General features: G+C 28.1%; 1 protein-coding gene across 1 annotated transcript in view; it reads left to right on the forward strand.

Annotated features, from left to right (window-relative positions):
* LOC129976156 (neuropeptide Y receptor type 5-like) overlaps positions 1-15,359 on the forward strand; it is a 134,630-nt gene that overhangs the window by 108,247 nt on the left and 11,024 nt on the right. Inside the window, exon 3 of the mRNA XM_056089584.1 lies at positions 13,970-14,320. Coding sequence (XP_055945559.1) covers positions 14,091-14,320 — 230 coding nt within the window. The 5' untranslated portion in view covers positions 13,970-14,090. The remainder of the gene's footprint in view (positions 1-13,969; positions 14,321-15,359) is intronic.

The raw sequence follows: 15,359 nt of genomic DNA on the forward strand, positions 1-15,359 counted from the left end.
AATGGAAACCAATTATATGTAACTAAATATTTTGTCCTTATCTTATTAGACGATACTTCCCCGTTTCTACAAACGAATTTTAAATTCTTAAGTGCGGAAAGAGCTTTAAATTTAATTTATCGGCAGATTTATTTGGCAATAAAAGTTTGTCCACAGTTGATGTGGAAGTACAGGATATTTAAATGGAATTAGTCACAACATGTCACTATTCGTATCACACAAATCTTCTGTAACATTTCAGTGCAGGAAGGATATTACTCAACGACATGTGTCCTTGGTTCGAATTTACCTAAAGCCAGTTTTAAAGATCTTTTATTTTGGAATGAGATTGTTAAATCAAATCATTAAAATATATTCAACGGTTTCGGAATTGATTTGAAAAGAGTCCATATGTCAGACCTAATTTGTCTGTGTCTAGCAGAATTTGCGTGAATTATTTGGATTGATATCTTGAAGGATTTTTGCAATTAAATTTGCCGTGAGTCTGCAGGGAATCATTACATAAATTCCTTGCAGAATTTTAGGAACTCTATTAAAAGGGATATATCAACTATTGAAAAAAATAGATTCCAAATTAAAAAAAAAATCAGTTAACAATTTAAGGCCACCAAATGACGGCTAAATTCACCGTCTTTTCACTTACAAAAGTCATACGAAATGCCGTAAATTAAAAATGACTTTTGAAAATATATTCAGCAGTTTCGAAATTAATTAGAAAAGAGTCCATATGTCAGGCTTAATTTTTTTGTGTCTACCAGAATTTGCATGCATTATTTTGATTTATTTCTTGAAGGATTTTTGCAATTAATTTTGCCTGAATCTGCAGAGAATCATTTTATAAATTGCTGGCAGAATCTTAAGAACTCTTTTAAAATGGATATATCACTTGTTCAGAATCATAGATTCAAAACTAAAGAAAAAAATATCAAGCTAAACCCACCAAATCGTTCTATAAATTACTTGCCGAATACTATGAACTCTATAAAAAGGGTTATATCACCTATTGTGAATCATAGATTCAAAACTAAAAAAAATTATCAAGCTAAACCCACCAAATCGTTTTATAAATTACTGGCCGAATACTATGAACTCTATAAAAAGGGTTATATCACCTATTGTGAATCATAGATTCAAAACTAAAAAAAATTATCAAGTTAAAGCCACCAAATCATTTTATAAATTACTGGCCAAATACTATGAACTCTATAAAAAGGGTTATATCACCTATTGTGAATCATAGATTCAAAACTAAAAAAAATTATCAAGTTAAAGCCACCAAATCGTTCTATAAATTACTTGCCGAATACTATGAACTCTATAAAAAGGGTTATATCACCTATTGTGAATCATAGATTCAAAACTAAAAAAAATTATCAAGTTAAAGCCACCAAATCATTTTATAAATTACTGGCCGAATACTATGAACTCTATAAAAAGGGTTATATCACCTATTGTGAATCATAGATTCAAAACTAAAAAAAATTATCAAGTTAAAGCCACCAAATCATTTTATAAATTACTGGCCGAATACTATGAACTCTATAAAAAGGGTTATATCACCTATTGTGAATCATAGATTCAAAACTAAAACAAATATCAAGCTAAACCCACCAAATCGTTTCATAAATTACTGGCCGAATACTATGAACTCTATAAAAAGGGTTATATCACCTATTGTGAATCATAGATTCAAAACTAAAAAAAATTATCAAGTTAAAGCCACCAAATCGTTTCATAAATTACTGGCCGAATACTATGAACTCTATAAAAAGGGTTATATCACCTATTGTGAATCATAGATTCAAAACTAAAAAAAATTATCAAGTTAAACCCACCAAATCGTTTCATAAATTACTGGCCGAATACTATGAACTCTATAAAAAGGGTTATATAATCTATTGTGAATCATAGATTCAAAACTAAAAAAAATATCAAGCTAAACCTACCAAATCGTTTTATAATTTGGGATAGAATTCTAGTATTCTATCCCAAATTAGAATTAAAATTGTTATTTAAGTAGAATTCTAGGATCTCTATTAAAAGGGTTGTATTACCTATTGAAAAACATAGATTCAAAATTTTAAAAAAAACACAACTTAATTACCAAGTTAAAGCCACAAAATGTCATCTAAATTAACCTTTTTTTCTTTTGCAAAAGAAGTTAATGGATGTCTCAATTCTTTATCTCTTGAGAACTATCTATGTCATATGAAATGCCGAAGGAATAAAAAATGTCTTTTTGAAAGCATTATTTTCCTTAAACGATGAGTTTCTGACTTTACGCCAATAAGATTCTCAATAAGCTATATAATTATTCTTGAACCTTTTACTGCATCTACTAATTTAATAAGGAAATCTATAACTGGTGGAAAGATAGTTTTCTCCATAATTTCAGCTACTTTTCTGTTAATATTGTTATCTAAAGTACTGCCGAAGTTTTCGATTACAGTTCTCTAACTAGTATCTGAATTAATCATTTTTCATTTGCAAAAAAAATGAAAGGATATTTCAACACATTCCCTCTAGAGGATGACACACTTCTTATTCAACGCGCTGCCAATAAAAATGAGCCTCGGAAATATTATTTTCTACGTCTGGTGAATTTTCCACACTGATTCTCACCAGTCGATATAGTATTTTCATTAAACATTTTCTGACATTAATGAAAAATCCATTTTTAACTATATAAATATAGGAAGGAGTTTAAGTCCACAATTGTATTTGCTTCGGTATTAACAGACTTATTAATTTAATATAATGTTTGGAAAAAATATATGCACCGTTTGGGAAAATGAAAATTATTTAATGTGCACGGACACTGAAAGTAATCATACATTTGACATAAAACTATATATCGCAGGATTGACGACAGCGCATACAATAAAACCCCGTTCCTACATTTTTTAAAAATTTGTTTTCGCAGTATTGCATTTCTGGTTAATTCATGGCAATTGTATTGAAAGCAAACTTCATTTATATAATTCAAAGTTTCAACTGCACATCATTTTCTGTTTTGAAGAATGTGTGAATCTCCAGAGAGAACTTTCGATAAGTTGATACAAGTATCGGAACTTTAGAATTAAATGGATAAATCAGTAGAAAACTGGTGTTAATTTCTGGTGAAACAAAATGTGAGGGAATTAATTCATCTTCATTTGATGACATAATGAACAGAGTTTGCTCATAAAATAATAAATAAAACTTTGAACATATTGATTTTGTCAACACACCATAATTCATGATGCTGCGCACATAGAATCAACAACACATCAGAGGACGATAAAGATTTGTTTAATTAAAATCCCATCTGCTTACATATAAATCGAAACAAAATATATATTTGATGTTTATAAATGAATCTCCCAACTTCGTATCACTATCAAAACAAAATACAACTTTGTTTTTCATTAGAAATAAAAAAAAAAAATGAATTAAAAATACAAGACTCTGAAAAGTAAAATACAATTCAAAATAACAAAATTCACGAATCGCAAAAATAAAAACAGCAAAAAATTATAAACCAAAAAAGATTTTTTTTAATAAAAAGTATTGAAAGTTTTAGTATATCTTATATACTCAAGGGTTACCTATATCTTTTTGAAGCTCACTATGCATCAAATGACGTCAATATAAACATTTCTTAGCAGTTTTACTAACAGTTGCATATTTTCGAAAACCATATTTCACTAAATATTTATATTTCGTATTTTAATATTTATTTATTTATATGTAAAATTCTCTTTCTAATAATCTATTCTTATGAGAATTATAAAAGCTCTTATGATTGTTTGAAAACAACCAGAATATTTATTTCGTGGTTTTCTATATTTTATATTCTTTTCTTTTTATTTGACAAATGAGCGAACATTGCATTTCCCAACTGATTGAATCTTTCTTTACGGGTTTTGTAACTGCAAATATTATTTATTTTTTATTCCAAGCTGCTTTAGACTGGTTCATCTGAGATATTGGCTGTGTTGATTTTCAGTTAAATCATATACATGATATATTTCAATACATTCGTATCCATAATTATACCGAAAGTGAGGCGTTAAAGTTGCGCAATTTTAATTGATATATATATATATTAATTACCATATATTTTACTATATATATTTATATATTAATTATTATATATGCTCTCTTCAATATGTACATGAATCTTTCAAATAGAGACTAGTCCCATGACGTCATAGTGTTAATAAAGCCCTAAATATGTTGTTCATTTGTACTATAAATTTCACTGTACTGTGGTATCATTTTTTGTGTGCTTAAACTAAACAGATTACTATTTCTTTAGTTTTCAACAATGGAAAGAAATCACTCAATTGTCCTGAAATTCAAACCAATAAAATAATGAAATTGGTTTGAATTTCAGTACAAATTTGCAATTTATACATGAAAATTCGGTAATAAATATTTTTAAGAAATACTAACATTTCAAGAAAAATTTACTTCATTATAAATTTGGTATCATTAAAAAACGACTTTTTAGATTATTGCATATAGTTTAAAAGTCACTTTTTTGCAGTAATGTATTTGGAGATTCTTGCGGAAAATGGCAAAATTCAACTTAATGTTTAACTAATTTAAATTCTATTTAAAATTTCCAAAAAAAAAATATTGATCTGATTTGCACATCTCCAATTTCAAAAAATATGAACGTGTCGCAATTAGCAACTGTAAATCAAACAATTTGTGTTGTAGAGCGCCAACACGCACGCGCATACAAACACAAATATATTTTATCTTTATTATTGAAAATTATATATCTCTTATATTTTCAACTTTTTAGCTTATAAATAGTCAATAACACATGCGTGCAAGTATCTTTTAATCATGGCGTTTTGAAATAATGTGAAATTCAAGAAAAAACACTGAAATCACCATAATCATAACTATTATTTATGAAAGAAAATCTTATCCATTAAATCATCACAAACAGAATTTCTTGTAGTTTAACATCTTACATTTTGTGCATATGTTTTGCCGTTTTACTTCTTAATAACATCCTTGCTATTGTCGATGCGAGAAAAAGAGACCACCCTGTTGTTTATCCGCGTGATATCAGAGTGAAATGTGCAATAATGGAAAAATATCGCGACATTCCTTCCCTTGATTAGACGAAATACCAGCTTGGCTAAAAAAAGAAAAGAAAGTTTATTAAACGTTATGCTTAAGAATGAGGAAGAAATTAGCTGAGTCCCAAAAATGCAGACCAACATTCAGATAAGGATGTTTTGAATAGGGATGTTTAGTTCCTCCTAATAGTTTTGTCTTCTATCGAACGATGATAAGATTTGATAGCTATAAATGATTTTCTTGACCGCAAATGTTGTTTGGTTTGTGCTTCATTGAGTTATTATTTTGAAATAGAAATGACGAATAAATTAATTTGCCAACTAGAACTTAAAAAAATAAACGATGTTGATAGTGGCAGATGTTTCTTTGCCGTCGCCATTGCTGATTTAGACCAAAGCATGTGTCAGAAACTGAATACTCCACATTTAAATATTATTCGTTTAAATGTTATTGCAGAAGGAAAAATATGCTTCATATAAGAAATATTGCATGTTATTACCATGTCAAAGTTATACATTCTAAAATGAGAGATAACTATAATGAACAATGCCGAACAAATTAAATTAAGAAGGTTCGTTAAAATATATTATGTTGTTCACCTCTCGATTTTTCTTTTGTGTTCAGGGTTACTAATTTAGGTCAAACCTTATATAAGAAAATGAATAAAATACTTATAAACATTATTTGCAAATTCATTACTATATTTGAAGAGATATTGCCTATCAGGAGAACTATTACATGTTCTAGATAATTTTTTATTCAGGTTTTAAAACATCTATAGGTACTATGCTTTAGTAATTCGATCCTTTAAATAATGCGCGCAGTGTCGTTAACTTCCTGTTTTTCTTCTACATATCCATTACTAATTTAAACGAGACCAAATTAAGCATCGAGTAATTGGTACAAAAACATTTTTCTTTATGTGTTTTACTAGACACTTTTGGTGATCAGGTTCTTCACCGAAAATTATCATTGTTTAATACTTCATTAAAATTTTTTTGTAACTTTGCCTTAATGACTTTGAAACAAAATATATTTCCCTCAAAATTTGGAGTTTAAAAATCGCCTTTAATTTCCTTTTAAGATTTTACATCATTCCATTCATTGTGCTTTGCATGTTCTTAATTTTCTGTTTATATCTTTATAAATACAATTATAATAAAGGAAAAAAGAGAAGTATTTAAAAATAGATATGCATTTTTCACCAATGCTTGATTCTGAAAGATATTAGATTAAAGTAAGAAAATTTTCAAATATTTTCATGAAAATATACTTTTTACAAAAACCACATACACATGCAAATTCCACGTGCAAAAATACGAACAATCTTTATATCTTAATCATCATCATTGGAAAACATCCGGATTGAAATTTTAGTAGAACAATGGAAACGTTTTGAATTCCACTTCATCAAATAATTTATGCAATATGCAAAATGCAATGTAATATGCAATCAATTAATTTATGCAATAAAATATTTTTAAAAATAAAAAAAAAGAAATTTTAAGACAAAAACTTGACCTTATCAAACAGATAATTTTTTAGAATTTAATGTTGTGCTTTATATTTTCGGTAGTTATCTCGGAAAAATGGCAAAATCTAGCTTACTTATTAATAATTTAAAATTCTAATTAAAATTGCAGACAAGTTACTCCGAAGTACACATTACACGTTTGATCTCTCCAAGGAGTATATGTGAAAAATTTAGTATCTCATGATCAAATAATCTGTCCTGTAGACATTCGCAAACATAGAGGCAGAAAAGGTATACAGTCTCCTTTATCATAAGTAGTGATTAGTTGAGATTGTAGGATCTTGTATTTTTAAACTTACTTGTCCTGTATAATTTTTGATAAGGATGTTAAAATATGTATACACAGTATATGTCGTTAAATATATGCACAATATATTTGACGGCTTTAAATAACAAATTAGCTTTACAGTAAATTCTGTCTAATTCTTGTTTTATTGGGCGATTATCCTAAGCTTAAAATAACAAGTAACTTTTATTTTGAAAGAATTTCTTAACATTTGTTTTATAATTTATCACACTAATTTTACAACGCAATATTTTCAGAAATTATTAATTTAAGGATTAATTTAAATAAATTTTAATTTTATATGAGTAACGTAGTCAAGAGAAGGATTTTAAAAAATAACTTCAACACTCAGCAATATTGATAATGAGGAATTATAAATTAAAATCTAAAAAAATAGATGAAAATTTAAATATAATTGTTATATTATTATTAAAAAATGATAAAGTTTTTTTTTGAAAGATTGTTTATTAAATATGTTTTTAACGTTGTTTTTGTCAACTTTTTATATATCATACATAAATAATGCTTCTAATATTCAAGCAAAAAAAAAAAATATTTTATTTTTAAACAATTTCCGTTGTGTATCTAACGGCCCTTTTATTTGTAAATTTATATAAATTTGGTGCATATAATAAATTTTAGATGTGTTTTTACATTGAAATCAATTTAGCACACTCCAAAAGTTTCTTTTAACTGTCTGTTACTACAGAAACATATAAAATTGTTCATATTTCATGCTCAATTCAATGTTTAAATTCAGTATTTGCGTTGTATATTAAACCTTCTATATATAATATTTCCTTTTCCTAAACATTTTATCAAAAATTCTCTCCCTTTTTGCAAGAGCTTACTAAATCTTTAAAGATTTTTGGCCTTTAAATAGAATCAAAATATAAAATTTTCTCATTTCTTACTGTATGGTACATCCTATAAACACTGTGGCTTACTCCTGCCTGTTTTTACAGCACAAACGTAAAACCTTTCAATTTAAAGATCAATTTTGCCTCTTTTTTCAAAAGCACAAGACTAATATGACTTAGAATATAAAGAAGCTTTCATCCAGTAGAAGAAAATAAATGATAAAATGATTACTTCGTCTGAATAGATGAATGTTCTAAAATTCGGTACGGTCTCTACCAATAAGCAATGTGAATACTTCTGAAAATATGCATTCAAACACAAAGTGAAACCTTGACAAAAATTCGGTTGCAAATACCATATTTGTTTGACATGTTTGGATAGTAGAACACGTTTTTCAATTTGGCATCTTGGCATACTTCTGAGAAATTTTTATTTACTTTCAGGAAAGACTGCAACAAAATACATATGGGTAGATGATATGTATTTACTTCTGAAAATATAGTTCGTTTACGGATGAAAAATATAGATAGATATACAGATGAGATTGGTTAATGTTTTCGTTCTTGCTTTTGGCTTTACGCAGATCTTCGAATTTTTCCGTGGCATAAAATGAATAGAAGATTAAGCAAACGATATTTGACATTTTTTATGAAACGTTACATTTAAATCGACTTTCAAAAGATATTTACCAAGCAAATACTAACTAATTTATATTTCAATTCAAAATTGTAAATTATTGACTTCCGATTATCTGCATTCTGAAATAATTGTTGTCGGGGCTTTGTTTTCTTATAAAATAATCCTAATGTGAAATAATTTTAATATATAACAAACAATAAATATGTATAGCGTCTAATTAGAGTAAACAGTATAGCTTAGAAATATCTATTGTAGGAGAAGCCTAAGATGTTTTTTTTCCAGCTGATATGAAATAAAATTAACCTTTTAAAAAGTTCATTTTCCTTATTATGGTATATTAAAATAGTTTTGCCATTGATTTATTAAGCTTATAAAGTAGCAGTAATTAATTTTATTAAGTAGTTTATTAGTAGTATTAAGTTTATTAAGTAGCATTAAACTAATTAATTAATTGTTACCACATAAACATAATTTAATAAAATTAAACATCGTTTCCCGTGTGTTCTGTAAGTAATATCTTTTGTAAAAGGTATGAAATAATATGTTACACATAAAATCTGTAAATGCGCACATATAAATACTTCAGTTTATGTAGGAATTTATTTTTATAAAATGTAACAATCTATCATTACCTTAAAGGTTTTTTTCCTTCTCTTACTTTGTTATATTTAATAAGATTAATTTGAAATAAGACGACGAGCTGAAGTAATATATTTCTGGATTTCAATAAAGTTATTAATAGCGTCATTCGTTTAAATTTTCAACAAAGGAAAATTTAATTTATTTTTAATTCAACTAATACTATACACTATATATATATATATATATATATATATATATATATATATATATATATATATATATATGCTTCATTTACTTCTCATTCGAACCGAGAAAAATATTTACCTTTCTGCCTTTACATTGGACATTTTATAAAAATCGTTTTGTGTCTTTTTCATCAAAATTTGAAAATGCATTTTGTTTGAATCTTTGTTACTTTTGCTTATATATGTGGTTTAATCGTATATATGTGGTAAATTTCTCTTAAAATGACAGAAAAAAAGGTGCATAATTAAATCAATATTGAAGATCAATTATAAAAAAAATAAGAAGACATAACTTCTCAGTTTATATAAATATAAAAATTAGAAGCAAAAATTAAAAGCAAAGCCGGCGGAAGTTGTCTTTCCGAAACTTTCTTGCATACTAGTTGGTGAAAGTGTTATTACACTTCTCCTGGCATAAAACTGCGGATCTTGGACAAGACATAAAAATCATGAGTACTCAGGATTTTTTCCCATACATGTGAATTATATCTTCATTGTATAGTAATGAAATGGCACTTGCGTATATTAACTACATGCCATAAACATTAATTAGAAAATATCGATCCATGGAGTGAATCTAACATGCGATGTTCGTTAATCGATTAATCGTTAAATATGAACAAGAAAATCAAATATACATTTTTTATGCTTTTTTTCTGTTCGGATGAAATTAAAAATTGACAAAGAACTGTTATTGTAATACAAGAACACGTAACAAATTTTATTTAAGTCACTGCATCTTCTTTGTGCGAGATTACAGATGGTCATCCTTTTGACAGTATTTCACAATTTGATATTAATTTATATTTTAAATGCCAAAATTGCTAACAAAATTTCATTTATCTATGTTTTTGCTTTTTCGAATTATCATATTTATTTGCAAACAAAAGTTCAGACGGAAAAACGGCGATGTCCTTAACAGATTTGGATCAAAATTCGATACAGATTTACATTATATATTCTGAACTTGCGTACAAAATTTTAATTATTTGCATTTTGTGGTTGTCTTGTTTGGTTGTACTCAGACAGCCCAGACTTCCTCTGTACGGATTTTGTTCAAATTTCTTTAAACAATTTACAAATTTCGAGTAAAGATCATGTACCAAATTTCATCCGTTTAGTTCAAATGTATCTTAAATTATCGTATGGAAAGACAGACAAATATAATCCCCAAAATGTGTTTTTTGAAGTCGAAAAGTTTTGGATGATGGACATTCGACAAAATTTCGTGTTCGAATGTTTTGACAATTCCATGATAGACCTTAGAGAAGTGTTAGTTAAAATTTCGAATTGTTACAAAAATTAATTTTTATTTAATATATGAGTAACAATTATTTCTTATTTTAAATAAACAATGCCAAAAAACATTCAAAATGGGTTTTATCTTTTGTAAAGAATATACATTCTTCTAAACATAGCTAAATTAAGCCCAATATACATCCTGTCAAGTTTAAAAAAAAAAGAATGCAATTTAATAGCAATTTACCCTATTATCAATATCATCAATTACATTTAGCCACAAGAATTCTCCACAACATGGTGATATGTTCTGTCCTTATTATTAGCCTTATCCATTTCCGTATTGATTTCTGATTCTGTTTGGGTCCAAATTGCCTGTCAGCTAGCCTGACATCAAGAAAAACACGGGAATCAATATAAAATGCCATGGGACTTTTCCTCACTAATCAACAGAATAATAGAAGTGTGTTTTGATCATAAAATAAAATCCTCAGAGATTATTTTCATGGTGAATGTAATCCACTGTGTTGAAGAGTTTGTTGTTATTTTGTGACAAGTTCGATTGCGAAGCAGTATAAGAAAAAATAGTCATTTTGGGATTTCAGGTTTAGGAATTAATCTTGGTATTGAGACTATTCGAGTTTTACCTCATTTCATTCAGTTGGTTCTCCACATAATTATAGGTTTTAAAGATATTTATGTGGTTATAGAAAATAAAATATAATAAGCAAATTTATCTAATTATTTATTTTTATTTTAAAAATTTTGGTGCAGTGAACATTTCCTAATTCGATACTTCCTCTAGGTTGACAAGACCCTTGGGACATATTCTTGGCAATGGGTCAATCTTTTCTGTTAAGACTTAAAGCCTTTTCCTTTTTAGTACATATTTTTTTCTATTTATTTTATTCCAACTTAACATATTTTCTTCTTAACGTATTGTTACTCATATGTAAAAGAATATATCATTGTATTATTCAACGATGTTCGTGCGATTCTGAAAGGCCCACATGCTCTCTATAGTCTAACAAATGCTCAGTGCTATATGTGTCGAATAAGAGAAGTCTACTGTATTTGCAAAAATGTTGCTATTCTCTATAAAGGAAATTTAATTTTGGCTCGACGCTGAATACGGCCAGAGACATGCTATCTCGTTTTGATTTTTTACAGATATGAAGAGAAAAAAAATGTTAGACTTTCAGATGTGAAGATAAAAAGAAATGAAATGGCACATAATATAGAAAAAAATGGAGAATCTTGAAAGTCAGTTATAACGAGAGAGTAAAGAAATTTAAAATTCTTGTTTTCTTTCCCAGTTATAATTTTCATGATTTTGGTATCTTTATCGGAAACATTCAAGACATTGCAACCATGGAATCGTCATTGGTTTATTCCATGGGGATATAAATATCGCATTGGACCCTTAGATTCTTCTTTGTTCTTTTTAGCTTTATTAATCTGATGCAACTATCTTTCGCTGGGATTATATTGATAATCTTTTCTAAAGTCCAATTATGTTGTTTTTAAAGATATTTCCATCTACAAAAATGCCACATCGTTTCATTTGTTTTGTTTCATCTCTCTTTGGTGACTGGATTAACATGCTTAAATATTCTTCTCGAAATCGCATGCTCAAAGTATGTTGCAAAGTTGTTGATAATTTTCGATATTGTAGTTGTTCTCTTGTGATGTAAAATCAGCAAGACGAAAAATCTGAGATAGTATGTCAATTTCGATTCGGAGCTAATAGCGCTTCTAGCTGTTGGAGATTCAAGGTTTTTTCATTAGAATTTGAGATGACTCTTATAGATTGTTTTCATGATTTCATTTTTTTGTTTACTTGTCCCACTTTGATAAAGTTTTTGCCTAAGAAATATTGACATCGCTTTTATACATATGTCGTAAATAGGGTTGCGTGTATTTGTTGTGACTCCAATTATTGGGACGTTTTAGTAAAATAATTTTATTTACATTTTAACTAAAGAAATCAAACATTTTATTTTTATTACGAGCTTCACAGAGGCAGTGCGCGAGAGAGTTCCGAAGAGAAGGAGAGATAATAGCTTTTTTAGAAGCATACCCGGATGATAAGCTGCACGGCATTTACGTCACACACGCCTCGACGGAGCCTGTAGTTTACAGATATCTGATATGATTTTTGATAGATATATATGATTTATAACAGGTATGTATGATTTATGATAGGCATTCACTACACATAGAAACCATTTTTTACAGTCAAATATTTCACCACCTGAATTTGGTAAATATCTCTGATTTGCCCACCCAGAGATAGAAAAGTTTTATTAATAATTCGGTTAAGAGAGCATAAATCATCTCTAAGTTGAAATATTGGTAAGATTCTGTTTTGATTCTAACATACCTTACTGAAAATTTTATCATTAAGATTATGCAACTTATTATTAAGATTACGTTTATCTGACTTTACGACTTTGCAGATTTTTGTATGTGGCTCGGTTAATAGAAATTTAATATTATTGTTCATTTAAAACGATGTAGTAATTTATATTTTATAAAGTTTTAATTTTATAATTTTTCGTATAAAAAATATTTACAACGCTTTTATACATAGAAACAACCTTGCTACAGTCAAATATATTACCACCTGAATTTGTTCTGTTAGAGATAGAAAAGTTTATTAATAATTCAGTTAATAGAGCATAAACCGCTGCTGAGCTGAAATGTTTGTAGAATTGTTTTTGAATCTAACATTCATTCTTGAAAATGATATCATTAAAGTTATGCAATTTATAATTTAGATTTTGTTAATCTGACGTTAGGACTTTGCAGGTTTTTGTATGTGGCTCATTTAATGGAAACGTTGCATTATTATTCAGTTAAAACGGTATAGCCATTTCGCCATATTTCCTATTATATTTACTAAAATTTGAAACAACCAATCCATAAGATCAACTTGCTTTTTATTTTATGTACTAGAATTATAGATTTTTTTTTGTCATTATGGTTTCTCAATTTTAATATTCGTTGTTAAAATTTCTTACAAAGCCAAAAATTTACTTATTTTTGGTCGATAGAATTTGTGAAATGTTACGCATATTGTCACGTAGGTTCTTTAGTGTGGAACTCAATGACACACACAAGAAGTAGACTAAATCATTTATTAACTCAACTCTGAACTGAGAACACAGTGACTGACAAATCTTCTGCTTTTATACTAGCAGGGAAAGTTCCAAAATACTTTCTGGAGATAGTAAGAAAAGTCCAGAATCTTCTGGAAAATGAAATAAAGGGAAACATAAAATCAAGGAATTAAATATTTACACAAACTGTGAATCGCATTGTCTCTAGCGGGATTCGAGCTTACAATCTCTTATGAGATCAGTGCTATGACCATTCGGCCATGGAGAGTCGACTGCCTCTTTTCAATGCGGCAATATATTTGACTTTTATGAAATGCCATTTCGAACATATATTCCTATATTCCTATCAATATTCAACGTAGTATTTCTCTCGTTTCAGATAACCTTCAGAGAATCGTCGTGTATTTGGCATTCATAACGTATTTGACAACATGGCTGCTTTTTTGGGATCCTACCATCAGTCTATACCAGCTGTAATTATATAGAAACCAGCCACCATCATGCCAAGTTTCTTATTTCCAGTGAACGGTACGGAACTGAGTTTCAATTTCACCTTCAACTTCAGTTTCGCCCAAGCCCTCGATGTATTGGAGGAGCACTTTGCCAACGATAAGATTTTTGGCTACAACACCGAAACCATCATAGTCACCTGCTATGCTCTGTTGATGGTCATGGGATTGTTCTGCAATCTCTTGGTGTGCAGCGTCATACTGGCAAATACAAAAATCAGGTAAGGTTTAGAGATTTTGCAATTTCTTAGCTTTAAAGTTGTAGAATAACTTAATGTTAATTTGTGACTTAATTTATCGCTAAAAATGTAGCATTTTAATTAGATGTTTTTCAGACTTTCTGATTAATGCGTAAAGTGATCTGTAGTGATTTGGAAATGACGGAAGATAAAAAAAGCTGCTTTTAGAAAAAATGATTTGGAATGAAATACGATTATTTTCAGGGCGAAGATAAATTTTCTTTGTTGTATTTATAAACTAGATAGTCCGTGAGTTGTTGGATTATTAATTTAAATACGTCTGAAATGAAGTGACAATATGAAATATAACTGAGCTCTAAAATGAAATAAATAAGATGAGAGTTTTCTCAGTACTTCCGTTAATGCCCAATGTTCTAATTACTAAAAATTACATTTCAATTTCATGCAATGATATTCAAATTCATGTATTTTGTGGCCATAGGCAGTGCACATTAAGAAGCATTTCTTTTAATAACTATTTTATTCAATTTAGTTCAACGTTTCAACAAAATTTAACTTAACCAATTCATTTAGTGTCATATGACGTAAAACTTAAGAAAAATTGATATTACGATATATTTTAATAGTTTCTATTAAGAAGCTGATAAGAAGATAAGAATTAAAATTAGAAATAATTTAATTTTAATGCACTTTAAAAAATGCTTCATTATTATCTTTTTCAACTGATATTTGCAAGTAAGAAAGGATATTTAAGTGATCTAAAATTTTTCCAATCTATTTATTGTTTAACAACGGATTCTAAAACCCTCCGCGCATGCGTTAGGATGGGTTTAATTCGTCAAAATACGGGTGAGTATCAGGGTAAACATCAGCATTCTAAATTTTGCGATATTGTAATTATGCGAATTTTTTTTTTTTCGTCTTGTAAATTATACGAATATTAAACAGAAACTTTCTTCTTTGACTTTCAAAAATAAGGGAAAATCACGTGATTAAATATTGGATGAAACAAATGGAAACTGTTTGAATTTGAGGGCAAAAGTTTAATATATTTTGTTAG

This window comes from Argiope bruennichi, chromosome 7 (genome assembly GCF_947563725.1).
Source record: "Argiope bruennichi chromosome 7, qqArgBrue1.1, whole genome shotgun sequence".
NCBI lineage: Eukaryota > Metazoa > Arthropoda > Arachnida > Araneae > Araneidae > Argiope > Argiope bruennichi.